The 16,187-nt window shown below is 33.3% G+C and overlaps 1 protein-coding gene across 4 annotated transcripts in view; it reads left to right on the top strand.

Annotated features, from left to right (window-relative positions):
- Positions 1 to 16,187, top strand: part of LOC143226286 (claspin-like) — a 70,121-nt gene that overhangs the window by 41,409 nt on the left and 12,525 nt on the right. For all 4 annotated transcript variants that reach the window (XM_076457063.1, XM_076457061.1, XM_076457062.1 and 1 more), the window contains 7 exons: positions 8,211 to 8,365; positions 9,372 to 9,487; positions 10,614 to 10,755; positions 12,231 to 12,425; positions 13,475 to 13,645; positions 13,886 to 14,007; positions 15,060 to 15,181. In XM_076457063.1, the coding sequence (XP_076313178.1) occupies positions 8,211 to 8,365; positions 9,372 to 9,487; positions 10,614 to 10,755; positions 12,231 to 12,425; positions 13,475 to 13,645; positions 13,886 to 14,007; positions 15,060 to 15,181 (1,023 nt within the window). The remainder of the gene's footprint in view (positions 1 to 8,210; positions 8,366 to 9,371; positions 9,488 to 10,613; positions 10,756 to 12,230; positions 12,426 to 13,474; positions 13,646 to 13,885; positions 14,008 to 15,059; positions 15,182 to 16,187) is intronic.

Below are 16,187 nucleotides of genomic sequence, written 5' to 3'. Positions count from 1 at the left end.
GGCCTTGTTATTGATTTCAATGTCATCTAGGCCTAAAAAAACGAGTATAGAGTAGGTGCATGACAAAACAAAACAATTTCAGTTTTATGGTGATAGTGAGCTTGTGACATTCCTTGATTTTTATGTTTACTAAGCCTAGGGTTTTGTCACAGATGAATATTTTATTTATGAAAATGATTAATTCTTTGTACCATGCAGGGAACAAATTCTACTTTTTTGTACAAACAGTGATGTGTGCAAATTTGTTGTGTATACTTTTAAAGATTTCAAAGTCATTCCAATACAGAGAAATGAGACATTTATTAGCAAAATAGTTTCACAATTGATAATGTTTTATGAGCAATATTTCTGCAAAGTTCTTTTGGAAAAACACTTCTACAGGAACACAGAAAAATACAATTTTAATTATTACTAATGCGTGTATTGGTTAAGCTGTTTAGTGATTTGTAACTTTATCTACTACCCACAGATTATACAATTATTTTGTATGTTTGATTTAACCTTAGAATCCCTTGCTGATATCATCCTGTATTCCTGTGTTCCTCCCCTTCAGATTGAGCTTGGTTCATTTTCAGGTACACAGGAGACTGTCTGGGGTGATTAAGGTTACATCTAGTTGTATGTTCACTTATTTTTTACTCGAGGTTTGAAATTTCAATTTGAGCAGAAATTGTATGTCACGAGAAAGATGCCATAGTGTGCACAGCTTTGAAGTTATTATACCTCGCACTCCTTGCATTCCTGCTTTTAATGTGAACATCCTGGTGAACTCTGGCTTGACATCAATTTGATTCAGCTTTTTTTTTTTTTTTTTTTTTGTGAGCTGCCCTCTCCTTTGCTTTCAATGTCTGTGAAGCAACCCATGGAAATGCACTTGGAACTGCATTTGGTTGCAAACGTTTTGCTTGAGGTTCATAACCTGAAAGAAAATTATTTATAAAAAATATGTATCACTAAAATCCATTTTTACACGTATATGTTATGATGTACAACTTGTCATACTTTTAAATACTGACAACATTGGGTTCATATGAAATCATAAAGGCTCTAGAAGCAAAAAAAAAAACTGATTAGTGATGGTAGCAAGTGGTGTGTGTGTGTGTGTGTGTGTGTGTGTGTGTAGGTATGTGTTACTGTGTGTAAGTGTGTGGATGTGTGTGTGTATGTTTTTTTAAAATACTGGAATGATAATTACCAAAATATGTTTCATTGCAGTAATCTGTCGGTATAAAGTGATCATGGTATATGACACAGCTTGGTCCAGGCTCCCCCACATGAAACTTGGCCCTAGGATCAGCTTTTCTGATGGCCAGAATCTAGCATTTTCAAACACTTTCTTTCTTTACTTGTATTAAATGGAAATCTGTGCCCACCGCTATTTTTGCATAAAGGAACATAACATTCTGTTTGTGGCACACTGTTAAATGAACAGAAAAATATGGCACTTGGACCCTCTTGATTGTGCTGCAGCCCCGCAACTACATCAGAACTACGATATTTTAAGAAAGTATATAGTATGTATAAATATCTTACTAACAGAAGGGTTTATTGGATATAATGTGGTATATTTTTACTACAAGATTATTTTAACATCTGCATTTTACATCAAAATATTAAAAGTGACATCGACATCTTTCCTACAATTGACTGCAGATATTGTGAGGCAGTAGGAGTTAAGACATATTAAGCACTCAACACCTAACTCCCAATTTAATCTACTGTAACAGCTAACTAGTTTAACATTTGCCTTTAAATCATGTCTGACTGTTGGATAATTCCCAATGCCCTATGTGTTCTACGACCTCAGACATTTTCCATTATGAGTAAAGGATAATGGCAGGAACTGGAAATGGACAGCTTTCTGTGTTTTTTCTTCTTATAATAATACACGTCTAAGTTTTGGTTCTATACTAACTTTTATCATTATTATATAGTATTGATTTAATCATTTATATACTTTTGATGTAACTTAAAGTTTTAGTATTGTACTATTTACTCAGTTATTTTTGTTGAAAATGATGCTGAGGTAGTGGTTTATCACCATTTACTTTTTTCCTTCCTCTTTCAGAATTGTCTTTAAAGTTTACTTGTTTACTATTCCTTGGCATAGCTAGCTATCTACCAGGAATCTAACTAAACTCTGTATAGGCAGTGAAACTTTAATTAAAAAAGTACTGAACAATGTTTCAACCTTCTTGAGTCATCTTCAGTTTAATAAAGAGAGTTTGCAATCGACTGTTGCCAGACACACGTCTTAGATACAAGAGCGTAAACAGGTATGGGATTTTAGGTGGCATTGCAGTTAGATGTTAGGTCATTAATTAGTGTAGTTATAAAGGTGTTGCTTTATATTGGCTCAAATGTAGTTTGAGTTGTTGTATAAGTAGGGCTTTTTTAATTTTGCATAATTTTATGTTTGTTTCCCTACTAAGTATGTGGGTGTTTTCTATGGTTGTGTTGTGTTTATTTGATTTGCAGTGTTCAAAAACATTTAAAGGTGTTTTTTGTGTTCTTTGAATCTGGTTCTCAACAGGTGTTGTGGACACTGTATCTGATGCTGGTGTTTGAGTATAGTGCTCATGAAACCATGGCATTGCTGCAGTGTCCTTGTTTGACATTGTAGTGCATCCCCTCGTAAAGCTCCATAGTGGGTGGAGTCTCATTGGGCACCGAAATTTCCATTTTTATTATTATTGATACTCCAATTAAAAATCTTAATAAAATAGTGAAAAAACAGTCTATAGGTAAATGACCATATCTTGAAGATTCTGAGAGGCAATCCTCACTATCTGTATCACTTGTTGTATCTCATTTTGTTATATTGCATTCACTTTCAGACAAATCTTTGTGGCAAATGTCTCCCTTTTTCATTCAGAAGGGACTAGAAGAACTTGCTGGTTATCCAAAGTCAGTAAAGAAGCTTCAATCTGGTGACATATTGGTGGAAACATCTGCGTCCCAACACAGTGAACTCCTCTTGCATTCAAAGGCAATTGGGGATATACCTATTGAGGTTATACCTCATGCTACTTTGAATTCATCACAAGGAGTTATTGTTGAAAGGGATTTGAAGAACATCCCCAAGTCAGAGATTCTTGCTGGTTTCTCCACCCGAGGAGTTTCTGCAGTGAGGCGTACATCCACTTGCAAAGATGGAATTATGATGTTGACCAGTATCATCATTCTCACATTTACCTCACCATGTCCGCATGCCACCATCAAGGCAGGTCATCTTAATTGCAGAGTATGGCCATACATTTCAAACCCTCTCCGATGTTTCCAGTGTCAGAGGTTCAGTCACTCGAAGACATCATGTCGTGGGTTTCTTGACGTGTGCTCATTGCCATGGGAAGGACCATGAATCTTACGAGTCTGAAATGGACCCTCATTGCCTCAATTACAATGGCCCTCACACATCTTACTTTCGTTCTTGCCCTAAATGGTTGGAAGAAAAAGAGGTGCAGCATTTGAAAATAATTTATTACATTACTTATCTTGAGGCTTCATCTCGGATGTATGCTGCTGCCTTTGTTCCACAACTACAGTGGGAGTACAGACAGATCTCTCTGTGCCTCTAAAAGAATCGTTCTCCAAAAAAATGAAAAGTCTTTTGATCTCCATGATTAAAAATGTTGATGAATCAACTTCAACACCTATCTCTGTCCCTTATTTACATTCCAACAAACCCCAAGATCCACATCCTGTGGTTCCACTCGTACAGGCATTTCCTTGGATATATCTTCTTCTCCCACCTCAAGATTCAAAACAATCATTCATTCATGTCCTCAGTCACTGGAATCCCCTTCCAACAGCAGAGACCTGCCTAATCGACTTAGAGCAGGATCCTTGGAGGCCAAAAGGCCTACCTCAAATAAGGACAGTAAGGAAAAAAAGATGTCATAAACAGAAGTTGTACCCAATTCACCTACACATAAATAAAAATGACCACCCATATACAATGGAACTGTCGAGGTTTACACTCTAATCTGGATGACATCAAAACACTGATTGCCTCCTACCATCCTGTATGTCTTTCCTTACAGGAAACATTTCTGAAACCTGCTGATACAGTCACCTTTTAGCAGTTTTCTTTGTACAGAAATGACAGACTGAGTGATGGAGGGGTGGCACTGTTGGTTGATCAGCTTGTGCCCATCCTGTCTTTGTCACCTGACATACCCTTAGGGCTGTAGCCATTCATGTTTCCTTTTGTCATACCATCACAGTTTGTTCTCTCTACCTGATGCCCGGAGAGACATATGCTCAATCATACCTTGATGCTCTCATTGACCAGTTGCTGTCTCCCTTTTTAATCCTGGGGGACTTTAATGGACATCATACCCTCTGGGAAAGTAGTGATATTGACAGGAGGGGTTGCACTGTAGAGCATATGCTCTCTGATAACAACCTTTCTCTTTTCAGTAGTGGTTCTTCTACTTATTTCTATGCACTTAGTCAGTCCTTTCCTGCTATTGATGTCTCAATTTGCTCCCCTTCACTATTTTCCCATTTTTCATAGAGGGTTGACAATAATCCATGAGGCAATTATCATTTTCCTATAGTTTTGAGAGAGACTGGCCATGGTTGATGCCACCTGACCTGCATGTCCTGGTGGAAGCTGGATCAGGCAAACTGGCCCTCTTTCACTGCTCTCACAGAACATGATCCTGCCATCATCTGTAAGCCACCAATAGATGACCGTGTGGCAGCAGTAACTGACTGTATTATACAAGCAGCTGCTCAATGTATTCCTAAAACCTCGACACATTTTCCACTATATCCTTGTCCATGGTGGAATCCTGCCTGCCACATAGCACGGAAGGCTTAAAAATGGGCCTGGGATACTTTCCGTAGATATCCCACACTCTCGAACCGTATCACTTTCTAGCGGGCTCACGCACATGCTCGGTGGATAAGATGTCAAAGCCAGAAGAAATCTTGGATTAAGTTCACAACCGCCATATCTTCTACCACCAGTTCCAAAGTCATATGGGACAAGATTTTAAAGGTCAGTGGGCAATATAATTCTGTCCCGCTTTCGATCTTGCTCTCTGATGGCCGGGAAGTAGCTGATACCCAGAACATTGCTGATGCTCTAGGTGAAAGCTTTTGCTGGGTATCTAGCACTTCTGCTTCTTCTTCTACCTTCTTATCCATCAAGACTCTGGCAGAGCGATTGCCTCTTTCCTTTCGAGCTGATTTTCTCTATGACTATAATCTTCCCTTTACACTGGTGGAACTCAGACTGGCCCTTCATCGGTCTGGCAGTACATCAGTTGAACGTGATGATGTACACTATGAAATGCTGCACCATCTATCTCCTGCTTCTCTTGCTATTCTTCTCATTGTTTTTAACAGGATCTGGCAGAAGAGTGTTTTTCCTGATGCCTGGTGAGGTTATTATCCTACCTTTCTCTAAGCCTGGGAAGGATCTCAAGATTCCTTCAAACTATCATCCAGTTGCTTTGACGAGCTATCTCTGTAAGACCTTAAAGAGAATGATTAATGCTCATCTTGTTTGGTTCCTTGAATCAAACAGCTTCCTCTCCCTCACCCATTGTGGATTCCGATGACAGCGCTCCACCATGGACCATCTGATTCAACTTGAAACGTCAATCAGAGAAGCCTTTCTCAAACATCTTGTATCAATATTCTTTGACATTGAGAAGGCTTATGTTACAACATGGAGGTATGGCATTTTGTGAGACCTATATATGGGTTACGTGGCCATTTGCCCATTTTTATTTAATTTTTTTGAAAATAGGATATTCCAAGTTCGTGTGGGTTCGACACTTTCCCGTTCTTTTCTACAGGAACTTGGAGTCCTGCAGGGCTGTATTCTGAGTGTCACATTTTTCAGTATAAGAATTAATGCCATCACTGAACAACTCTCTCTCACTTTTGCAAACGGGCTCTATGTTAACGATTTTCACATCTCATGTCAGTCGTTGAACATGAAGTATATTGAGCGGCAGCTACAGGGTGCCTTCAATCGTTTACTGAAGTGGACCACAGCAAACGGCTTTAACTTCTCACTCTCTAAAACCATTTTGCTGCCAATGGGGTATTCACCCTGATCCTGAACTCTGTATTGGTGAAGTTGTACTGCTTGTGATCCCTGAGACAAAGTTGTTGGGGCTTATCTTTGACCATAAGCTGACCTTTATACCACACATCAAACAGCTACGGGTCAAATGTACAAGAGCACTGATCATCCTTTGTGTCCTCTCTTCCACCACTGGGAGCGGATTGATGTTCTATGCTAAAGATATATTGTGTTCTCATTTGATCAAAACTCGACTATGGATCACTGGTCTATGGCTCTGCCAGACCATTGGCCTTAAATATGCTGGACCCTATTCATCATCAAGGACTTCAGCTTTGCACTGGGGCTGTCTGCATTTCCCCAGTTCAGAGCTCATACATAGTCTCATGAACATTCTTTGCACCTCCACCATTTGCAACTCTCTTTACTATATGCTTCGAAAATTCATTCCTTACCAAAGCATCCCACCTGGGGTTGTGTTTTCCTTCCTTGGTGGATCATACTTTTTCAAAATACAATCTGCCCTTGCTCCTTTTGACTTTCATATCCAGGTGCAATTTGATAAATTGGGTCTGTCCTTGGATAATATTGCTGTTTTCACTGGTCAGCTCATCTCCCCATGGCTTCTTACAGTCCTCAAATGTGACTTAAATCTTTAAGTCATCTGAGAAAAGTAGATGCTCCTGATTGGAAGTACTGTCTGCTATTTGCTGAACATATTTTGAACCATCCTTCCATTCCTATTTATACAGATGGTTCAAAATCAGGTGGCTGTTTGGGCTCTGCCATGGTTTGTTGTGGTTCAGTGGTTGCACGCAGAATCCCCTCTACAGCTTCTGTATTCACTGCTGAACTGTATGCCATTTCTCTTGCCCTGGATCACATAGAAGTTAAGCAGTATTCAAACTGAACTATTTATACTGACTTGCTTAGTTCTTTACTGGCCCTGGAATAACTTTATATTGGTTCACACCCTGTTCTTACCGATATTTAAAACCAACTGGCCCATTTCTCGTTAACATCTATTTCTATCCAGCTTTTCTGGATACCGGGCCATTTTGGTATTCACCGGAACAAGCTCGCCAACACTGCAGCTAAGTCTATCTGCTCTGGCACTGTCACTGCTGTGCCTGTCCCATACATGGACTATGGTCCTGTATTCAAGGATTTATGAATTTTACTAAATTTACGTTTAACTTTTCACTGGATGTACTGGATGTTTGGCGCAGATAGCCTAGCTGCTTTGTGCCATAAAACACTAAATCAACCAACTAACCAACCAAATAATCAGTCCTTCAAATTATGAGATTTTTTTTAAAGAAAAGACAGTTCAAGTAAAATTTATATACAATACACTCAAAACTCTGTAGTCCATCTTAGTGTATGGTATTATTATATATTATAGTGATCACTTGGATTAATGTTAATATTACCATCAAAAATGCCCTATATTTTACTTAAAAATAGAAGAATCAAGTTACTCGTGCATTTTACAGGTTTTTGTGTTTCAGAAACAAAAGTCAGTTTCACATCTCAAGACTTTAATTTTTCACTGTTTCCTAATCCCTGTATTAATGCTCAACACTTACTCAAGACAGCATAGTCATTTACAAGTTATTGAAGTTATTTAATTTGTAGAGTTTCTTTTCAAGTTTGGCTATATTTGGTTCTATTTTTGTATTTCTTGTTGAAAAATTTAATTTTCAAAATCATTTCAGTCAGTTGGGTGAAGTAAAGCTTTGTTTAATTAGAAATATTTGTACGGTATTGATTGAAAATGAATTTTAAAAGGACAACTGTCAGTTTCTGTTTGTTTTAAATTTTTCTTATTTGAAAAAAAAAATCAAATGTTCTGGTCACAAATCTTGTGTTGTAACCTTATCAACTAAATGATTACATGATACTCTGCACCTTTTAGTTTAGATACATTCTTGTCATTTAGTAATCATTGTACTTTACAGTTTATGTAACAATCACATGCTAAAGTTTTGTAGTGTGTGTAGGACATACCTTGTTTGAGTTTTTAGGATTCAAGAGGGAAACTTTTGAAAAATGTCAAAAGATTAGAACTTAAACTCAGTGAATTTATTAAAACGTTTTTTGAGTTTTTCATTTTTTTGGAAAAATATAAAATACTGGTTTGAAATGTTAATTTTCATTATAGCTTACGAGACTTAGTCTGCCGGTTGAAGATTCTCAGGACTTGTACACTTTAAATAATCTGCAAACACGTACTCCATCTCGCAAAGATGGAACTTGGACCTTTCTTCCATCTCAAGCTTTCCTATTTTCTCCCTTGGAAGAAGAAACTAATTCAAAGTAAGTGCATACAAAGTCTACTTTTGGCAGCAGATGACTAATAAACTTCTTGAATCAAATTTATTCAGTAGTGTCAAATTTACACTACAATATATATTTGTTTTGAAATTAAACAAATAATTTTGTATTTCTTTTGAGGAATGTGGTCAAAATTATAAAATTTAAATTACAAGTAAACTGCCTTGGGCTATGAAGTGAATACAAAGAAAAAACATTTCTAAAACTCCATAGCACACGAAAATATATTCTGTTGTGTTGTTTGTTTTTTCACCCCTCAAAGGTTAATATCTTTACAGTACATTAACCTAAACTTCTTCAAACTGTTAGAGAAATCTCTATCATTAAACTATGCATACATATTGTAATTGTATGTGATTTTCATCATATTATTGGAAAAGCTCCAAATCTCTTGTCCAAGAAACCTGTATAAACTTTCTATAGTATTTAGGAGAATTGCACTGTCCTAATTTGTGTGCAAGTGGGAAAGCTCATTTCTACTTTTGACCAGTTTGTCAGTCATTTCTTAATATATTTTACAAACAAATACCTCACTTGACTTTTGTGGGATTTTATCAAGAAAAGTAGGGAACATCTAATTCTTCCTTGTTTATAACCGTCTGTTTTGGAAAACAGTAAATATGATAACTTGTGTTCTGTAATCATGGTGATATAATTACTGATTGATGTATCATATAAAGTCCCTTTTGTACATAAATTGGCAAAGAATTTACGTGTTACAACCTAATAAACAAGTATGATTCATCTTGAAAAAGTATTAAATTCAGTGTTTCATAAGCTTCAATAATTATCAGAATCTTTCAGTGTAAGTGATTTTATAGAAATTAAGAGGTTGTTAATAAAGTTCCCATACCAGTAACCTTCAGTAACTAAAACTTTAACTGTAAACCTATATATATATATTGCATTGTAATATGTTCTACCAATATATTTTTCACCCCATTAACATTATACATTTAAATGCAACTGATGAGAAGTTTCTTTTCAGGAATGAAACCATAAATAAACCACCTATTCTAGGCAAGGGATTAAATATTGACTCGCAAAGCTTATCTCAGTCTGGCATGGACGAGTTATTGGGTCTCTGTTCTGGACAATTTTCAGGTACCTGTTCTCTTTTGTCATCTGAAAATTTATAATTTTAATATGTTGTTAACTTCAAATATTATAATTGGAAAAATAACTTGCCACCAATTTTGAGCTCTCAAAATATCTTGATTTGAAATTACCTGTTTTTTTTTAGACTTTACATCCACAGTGGTGAAATATATTTTAAAATATCTGTTTGTTTAAAATATTACACTGATTTTATATATATAATAATTTTAAACCATTCAATGCTACTTTGATAATTTATGTTGTAAACATCTTTATACGGTCTTTAAATTATCTAGTGTCTATCATACAATCATTCTAACTTACTGTCATGCAGAGTCATAACACTTGTATGTCACAATATGTTAAAGCTAAACTTGCATGCTTAATTTTCTCTTTAAGGCATTGTAAAATTTTAATTTTTGCATTAGTGATAGGGGAATAAAGTCTAATAATAAAGATAAAGACAGTTGATAAAACAAAAACTTCAAAAAGCATTGAATGTTTTGGAATACACATTTTCCACAGTTAGCAAAATATAAAGATAATATAATTTATATTTATTGTATAATATTGTTGTGTTCAAAAATAGATTTACTTAAAGCCTTTAGTAGAAGTAAGCAGAAGGAGCTACAAATTATTGAATATGTAAGTGAGATAAAAAAGACAAGTTGCATGAGACATAAAGCCTTTGATATAAGTTACAATTACCAAAGGATTCCCAATTTGCCCCAAAGAAGACAGATCCTTCTTTTGAAAAATCTCTAATTATAGGTTTTTTATTAATTTCTATAAAGATTTCTTGAACATGCATATTTTTCTAACATCATGAATAACAGATTTACTTAACATTTAGGATACCAAAAAAAACAACAAAAAACATTGCATAAAATTGAATAAATTGCAATAACTGGAAAATTTTAGAATGTTCATTTTTTCAATTCACCCCAAAAGAAGGAGAATCAACTTCCAAAATGTCTGAGTTATCAGGTGTTTTCTACTTTTATATTACAAAATGTTTAGTATTTGTTTTTACTTATTTAGAGCTACTGCAAAGCAGGACAATATCTTATTTGTAATATGTGTATGTTTCAATAATTGTACATTAAAAGGTAAGTTAATTTTTCGTTTATAGAATCTTTTTCTGAAACTCGGAAGGAGAGAAATTCCCAAACATTGTCACAAGTGTTTGCTGGTTCGATTTCTCATGATGCAGCTAACAGTCAAGAAAAGTTGGATGAATTAATTGGGCTCTGTTCTGGAGAGTTCACACATAGGTAATAAAATGGAAAGATTTCTGTTGTTACTGCAACTGAAATTATTAAATGACTAATATAACAGTTTGTCTCACCATTTTCTTTTATATATGTTTTTGATGTACACTTAAGTGATATAATGTTAGAGTGTGTTATGTATTTGTTTAGTTCTCAAGTACAAGTAGGTCTTAAATACATTTGTGGGTTTATTTTTTCAACAATTTTAGCTTGATATCTCTCAAACCAGTTATTAAGACTGAGAAACTTATGGATCTGTTGAGAAAATAGGAGTTCTGCCTGACAGTATTGGCTTGATAATAGATGATCTGACTCTTGCTTGGCAGATACACCTTAGCGTTGTTGACATGATAATGAGTGATACTAATTCATATCTCATAGATATGGTTTAACACTGTTGACATGGTAATGAATGGTATTGATTCTTGTTTAATAGGTGTGGCTTAATGTTGTTGACATGGTAATGGATGATGGTGATTAGTATTTGGTAGATGTGATTTAAATTTCTTGACATTGTAATGAATGATGCTATCTATGCAATACAAGTTACTCCATTATTAAACCATTTATATATAACTATCTCTATTTATCTCCCAATAGTTGTATGTTATAAAATAAGGTATTGAGTACAAAATAAAAAAAAAATATTTTTTTTCAATGGTAATAAATATTTTGGATTGGTGAATCCATAGAAGAATTTATACACTATAAAATTAGACATTTTCTGTCTAAAAGCTAGCCAACTTAGATTTTTCAACTATCAACTACAAAGCCTAAGATTAAGAAACTACAATAGCTGTATTATTTCTTCAGAGGAGAAAAGAACCAGTGCAAGTTACTAAATATATTTTTCCTTTTGTCCAATATATATTTGCAAACTCTTTATACAAACTGCAAAATTAGCTTATTGTTATTGAATTACAACATAAAGTAATTATCTTTTTATAATATTATAATAGTTTGTTTTTCTTATTTTTGTCTTGCACCTTCAAGAAATCATTAATCTGACTTCAATGTAAAATATGATACATTTTAACTTTATCACAGCCTTATAATATGTTGGTACATGAGGTCTTTCAAACCCTTCACAAAACTGACTTGTGTTTGACTTAATATAATATTATACCTGAATTTTGACTGTAGTGTGCACTCTAAACAAATTTGTATTCTTAGTAATATGTAATTAATTTTGTATAACTGGGTTAGATTACAAGAAAAAAAAGGAATTAAGACTTGTTAAATCCAGTTGGATGTACATAGTTCACTCAAATTTTACAAACAAATTAACTAATGGATTTTTTAAAAGAAAATTACATGTTTAACTATGGTTGTTTTTTTCCATATAAATAAATTTTATTGTGTATTTCAACAAGTATTCATTATTATAAAATTATTTTGTTTTATGCAATTTTGAATTAAAATGTTTGTACATGTGTGCTTTATGTTCTGGTGTAATTATAATTTTGTTTAATTTCTAGCCCTAAAAAAGAAATCAAAACCAGAAAAAAATATCCAGGAAAAAGAAGGCTTGTGATGATGAGTGATGATGAAGATGATGATTGTGAGTCCTTTGGAGGCTTCTCTGATAATGAAATTAATGAAGACTCACATGTTGAAGACAATGAGTCACAAGAAGAAATGAAATTAAATGGATTTATATTTGAAGAAAACAGGTAGTTTTTATCACCTAGTTAGTACATACGTACATTAACTAATTATAGATTATAATTAACTATAGTAACTATAAATTATAGATACTATGAAAATTATTATGCATCTCAGTTTTGACACCTGAACATGCGATAGTATGGTTAAAATCAAATATTTGTAGGATTAGTAAAATTAGATACTATGAAGTTTTAATTCTGATAAAACTCTGGTGATTTTACTTTTTCATTGTTAAGTTTCATGCATTATTTTACTTTGACATGCTGTGTACTCCTGTTTAAATCCTCTTACAGGAAAGTTGTTTTAATTAAAGTTTTTTGAAAAAAAAATTCTAATAGCATAATGCACATCTAAAACTAAAATGTGTGCAATCAACAAAGCAGGTGAAAAGGATGTAGATATGCAAACAATAGAACTAGGTGTGTCTTTGTAGTTAATGTATTTGACAGCAGATTGGATGACTTAAGAACTGAGTCATAATGTGCTACTCTTTCAAACAGTAGAGTTAATTGTACTCTAGTGGTTAACGTACTGAACAGCATATTGGATGGTTTAAAGATTGACTCATGATGTGCCATATAATTTGGTGTGCATTGCTACTGATTAGTTGCTGCCTTTCTGATCAGTATTTCCTGAATATTTAGTTATGTTGCATATGATAACATTCAGTTTAAATTCCAACATTCAGTATAATAGTTTTGGTAATCAAATTATTTTGCCCACTGCCTCAAAATCTTTGCTAGCTTTTGGTTATTCGTATTTTCATAGTCTGTACATATTTTTTTTTTTCTGAAACATTGCTATAAATCCTTTAACCAAACTTATCTTGTTGTCACAAATTGTCACAGCAGATAATGCATGATTATCTGTTAAAGGTAAGAAAGCATTTTCCAACAAGGTCTGAATGGTAATAATTGAAGAAAACTATTAAAGTTTTATTTTTGTGTGTGCATGTTTCTTGTTTGTAAATTTCAGTGCAGTGGTAGAGGGTGTTTTTGTGTGTGTGTGTTAAATAGTGCATTAAAAAATTCAAAAGAAATCTTCTTTTCTATAGTAAAATACGGAAAGAATTTATCGAGGAAGAGGCTGAGCTCTCCGGTAGTGATGTAGGAAGTGATGAAGACCTTGATTTGCCAGAAGAGGAAGATAATTATGAAGAAGATGAGATAGCTGAAGAGTTACCCTCTGAAGATGAACTACGTGATCAGATTGGCAGAGTTCACTTGTATGTTTATTTTTAAGATTTTGATACAGCTTCACTGATAATCTTAAGTTATTAAAATATCTGTAACTAGTTATTTTTCTGAATAATTTGGTATTCTGTTAGCTTAATTCTTCCATAAGTTTTCAGCATTTGGAACTAAGTCACTATATTGTTGTTTTTTTTGTAATACAGATTTATCATTTTTTTATTAGTTTTTTTTTCCTATAGCATTATATTTCTTAAAGTATTTTAACTTTCTAGTAAAAATTTGTTGGATGAAGATAAACGAAAACTGAAACTTTATCAAGAAATGTATTTAGAAGATGGTGATTTGCATAGTGAAGGAGGTAAAAGAGAAAGGAAATTTAGATGGAAAAATATTGGTGAGTTTTTGTTCTTTTATATGAAAACATGTTGGATCTAATAGCAACAAGATTTATTTAAATGATGTACGGAGTGTACTTATTGCATGGCAGTGAAGATTTACTTAAAAGCCTAGCAAAATTGCTAGAACTCTGTTCAGGAATAATTGTGGTTTGTACTGAAATATGTTTAACACAGTGCTACTTATGAAAGTATATTACTTTAAAGTGACACATTCTCAGAATTATTTTCAGCACAATTAATTTAGGTAATTTCTTAATATAAATATTTTTGGAAGCTCTTTAAAATTATTGTAGTAGAAACCAATTGGAGATAATTGTATAGTGTGTCAGAATGTTCAGCTGTTATGACAAAGAAGTTCTGAGGCACATGCTAATCACCATTGTTATACTGAATTTTTCTTTATTGGAATACATTGCTAAACATTGTAACACTCAAGAACTAGCTCCTATTCTGAAGTCTCTATCCTTCATAATATTTTCCAATTACTTAACACTAATTGTACACAAGTACCAAAACAGAGCTAGATTCAGTAAAATAATTGTCATTGTTTTCATACTGTGTTTATTAAATTTTTGTATGGTAAATATATGCATGACATTTTTCACATTTAACATCTTTTTTATTGCAGGTTCAGTAGTATCAGATGTTAATTAGAAGTTTTGTAAACCTCTTACTTTTGTTTTTATAATGAACAAATTTGCTGCTATTGTATTGGAAGGTGTGCCAACTTAAATCGGGCATCTTTTGTAATATTGAAACTTAGTTAGTGAGGTTAGGCCATTTTATTCATTATTAATGCATACCATAAACATTTGAAACATTGAGTGAGCATAAGTGGCTGTGTATGTTTGAACTGAACATGTATCTATATCAAGGCTAAATGTAAATCCATAGTTGTTGTGTACTTGTGTGTTAAGCAAAAAACTTAATGACAAAAACTAAAAAACCTAAAATTGTGAAATTGATCATTTTGTAATAGTTTTGTAATTATAATGTAATTTGAAGTTTGCAATTTAGACTGAAGAATAATTTTGTCACCTGTCTGTAGATATGAATTCACAAGAAGAAGGTTTTGGGTCAGAGAGTGAAGATGGTGATGATGATATCGAAGATGATGGACAATGGCGACGCCAGCGACATGAAAGAGAAAAGTGGCTTAAAGAACAAGAGGTTTGTTTCCATCAGATGTCACTAACATATCTTTAATGTGCTTAATTTAAAAAGATTCTTAATATATTTTGGTACTGACTGTGCATTTTCTTCTCAGTAATTGACCAAAATATAAATTGCATGATCAAGTATTTTGTTCATTTTTATATTTGAAATTTTGACATAAGCATTTCAAAATACCTGGAATAGCTGTGAACATTAGAAAATTTACTTCAGGAAGAGGGGATTTTTTTTTTTAATGTTTAATTCTCTTATGTGTTCTGTATTACTAGATAAGATTGATCTATGACCCATTGCAAAATGGTTAAAGACCAGGTTACTGCATTTGTTGACTTGAATTCAAATTCAAATAAACTACTAATTTATCAGTGCATGTCAATAAGTCTGGTATCAAATTGTAGATTATAATACAAACTTATTATACAAGTTAATTTCTTAATTTAAAAGTAAATATTAAAAGAACACATCTAAATATTAGTTTTTGTGAGTAGCATGGTAGGTTGAATGCGGAACTTGTACAAATTAGATGTTTTAAAAGTCTTAACAACCTACATTCAACAGTAACTGAGTGAAAAGGTCATAGCTAGAAGAGATAATTGTTTGCTTTACTTCTTTACATACTGCTCCATATTTTAAGAAAAATAAGTTTAATAACTTGTTTGTAAATAGTAACTATCCAGATATATATGTCATGTATAATAACTGAAATTTGACTGTATATTACAAAAGACAAGTCACTAAAACACTGCCAAGACAGGATTACTTTGTAAAGACTTAAGGTCAGTTTATATTATGGGGTACACTAATGAAAGTACATGCACTACATTAATGCAAGGTATGTAATGTTAGCCCGGCACAAATGGAAGGTCAACATAATAATAAATATATATAACATTATAAGACTTAAGAGCTAATTAAACAAAACATTTGTATTTTTATGTTATAATTTGTAGTTATTCTAGAATAAAAAATAGTGTAGTTTATATTTATTTCGTTTTTTTTACGA

This window comes from Tachypleus tridentatus, chromosome 9 (assembly GCF_004210375.1).
Source record: "Tachypleus tridentatus isolate NWPU-2018 chromosome 9, ASM421037v1, whole genome shotgun sequence".
NCBI lineage: Eukaryota > Metazoa > Arthropoda > Merostomata > Xiphosura > Limulidae > Tachypleus > Tachypleus tridentatus.
This window is presented reverse-complemented; position numbering and strand designations above follow the sequence as displayed.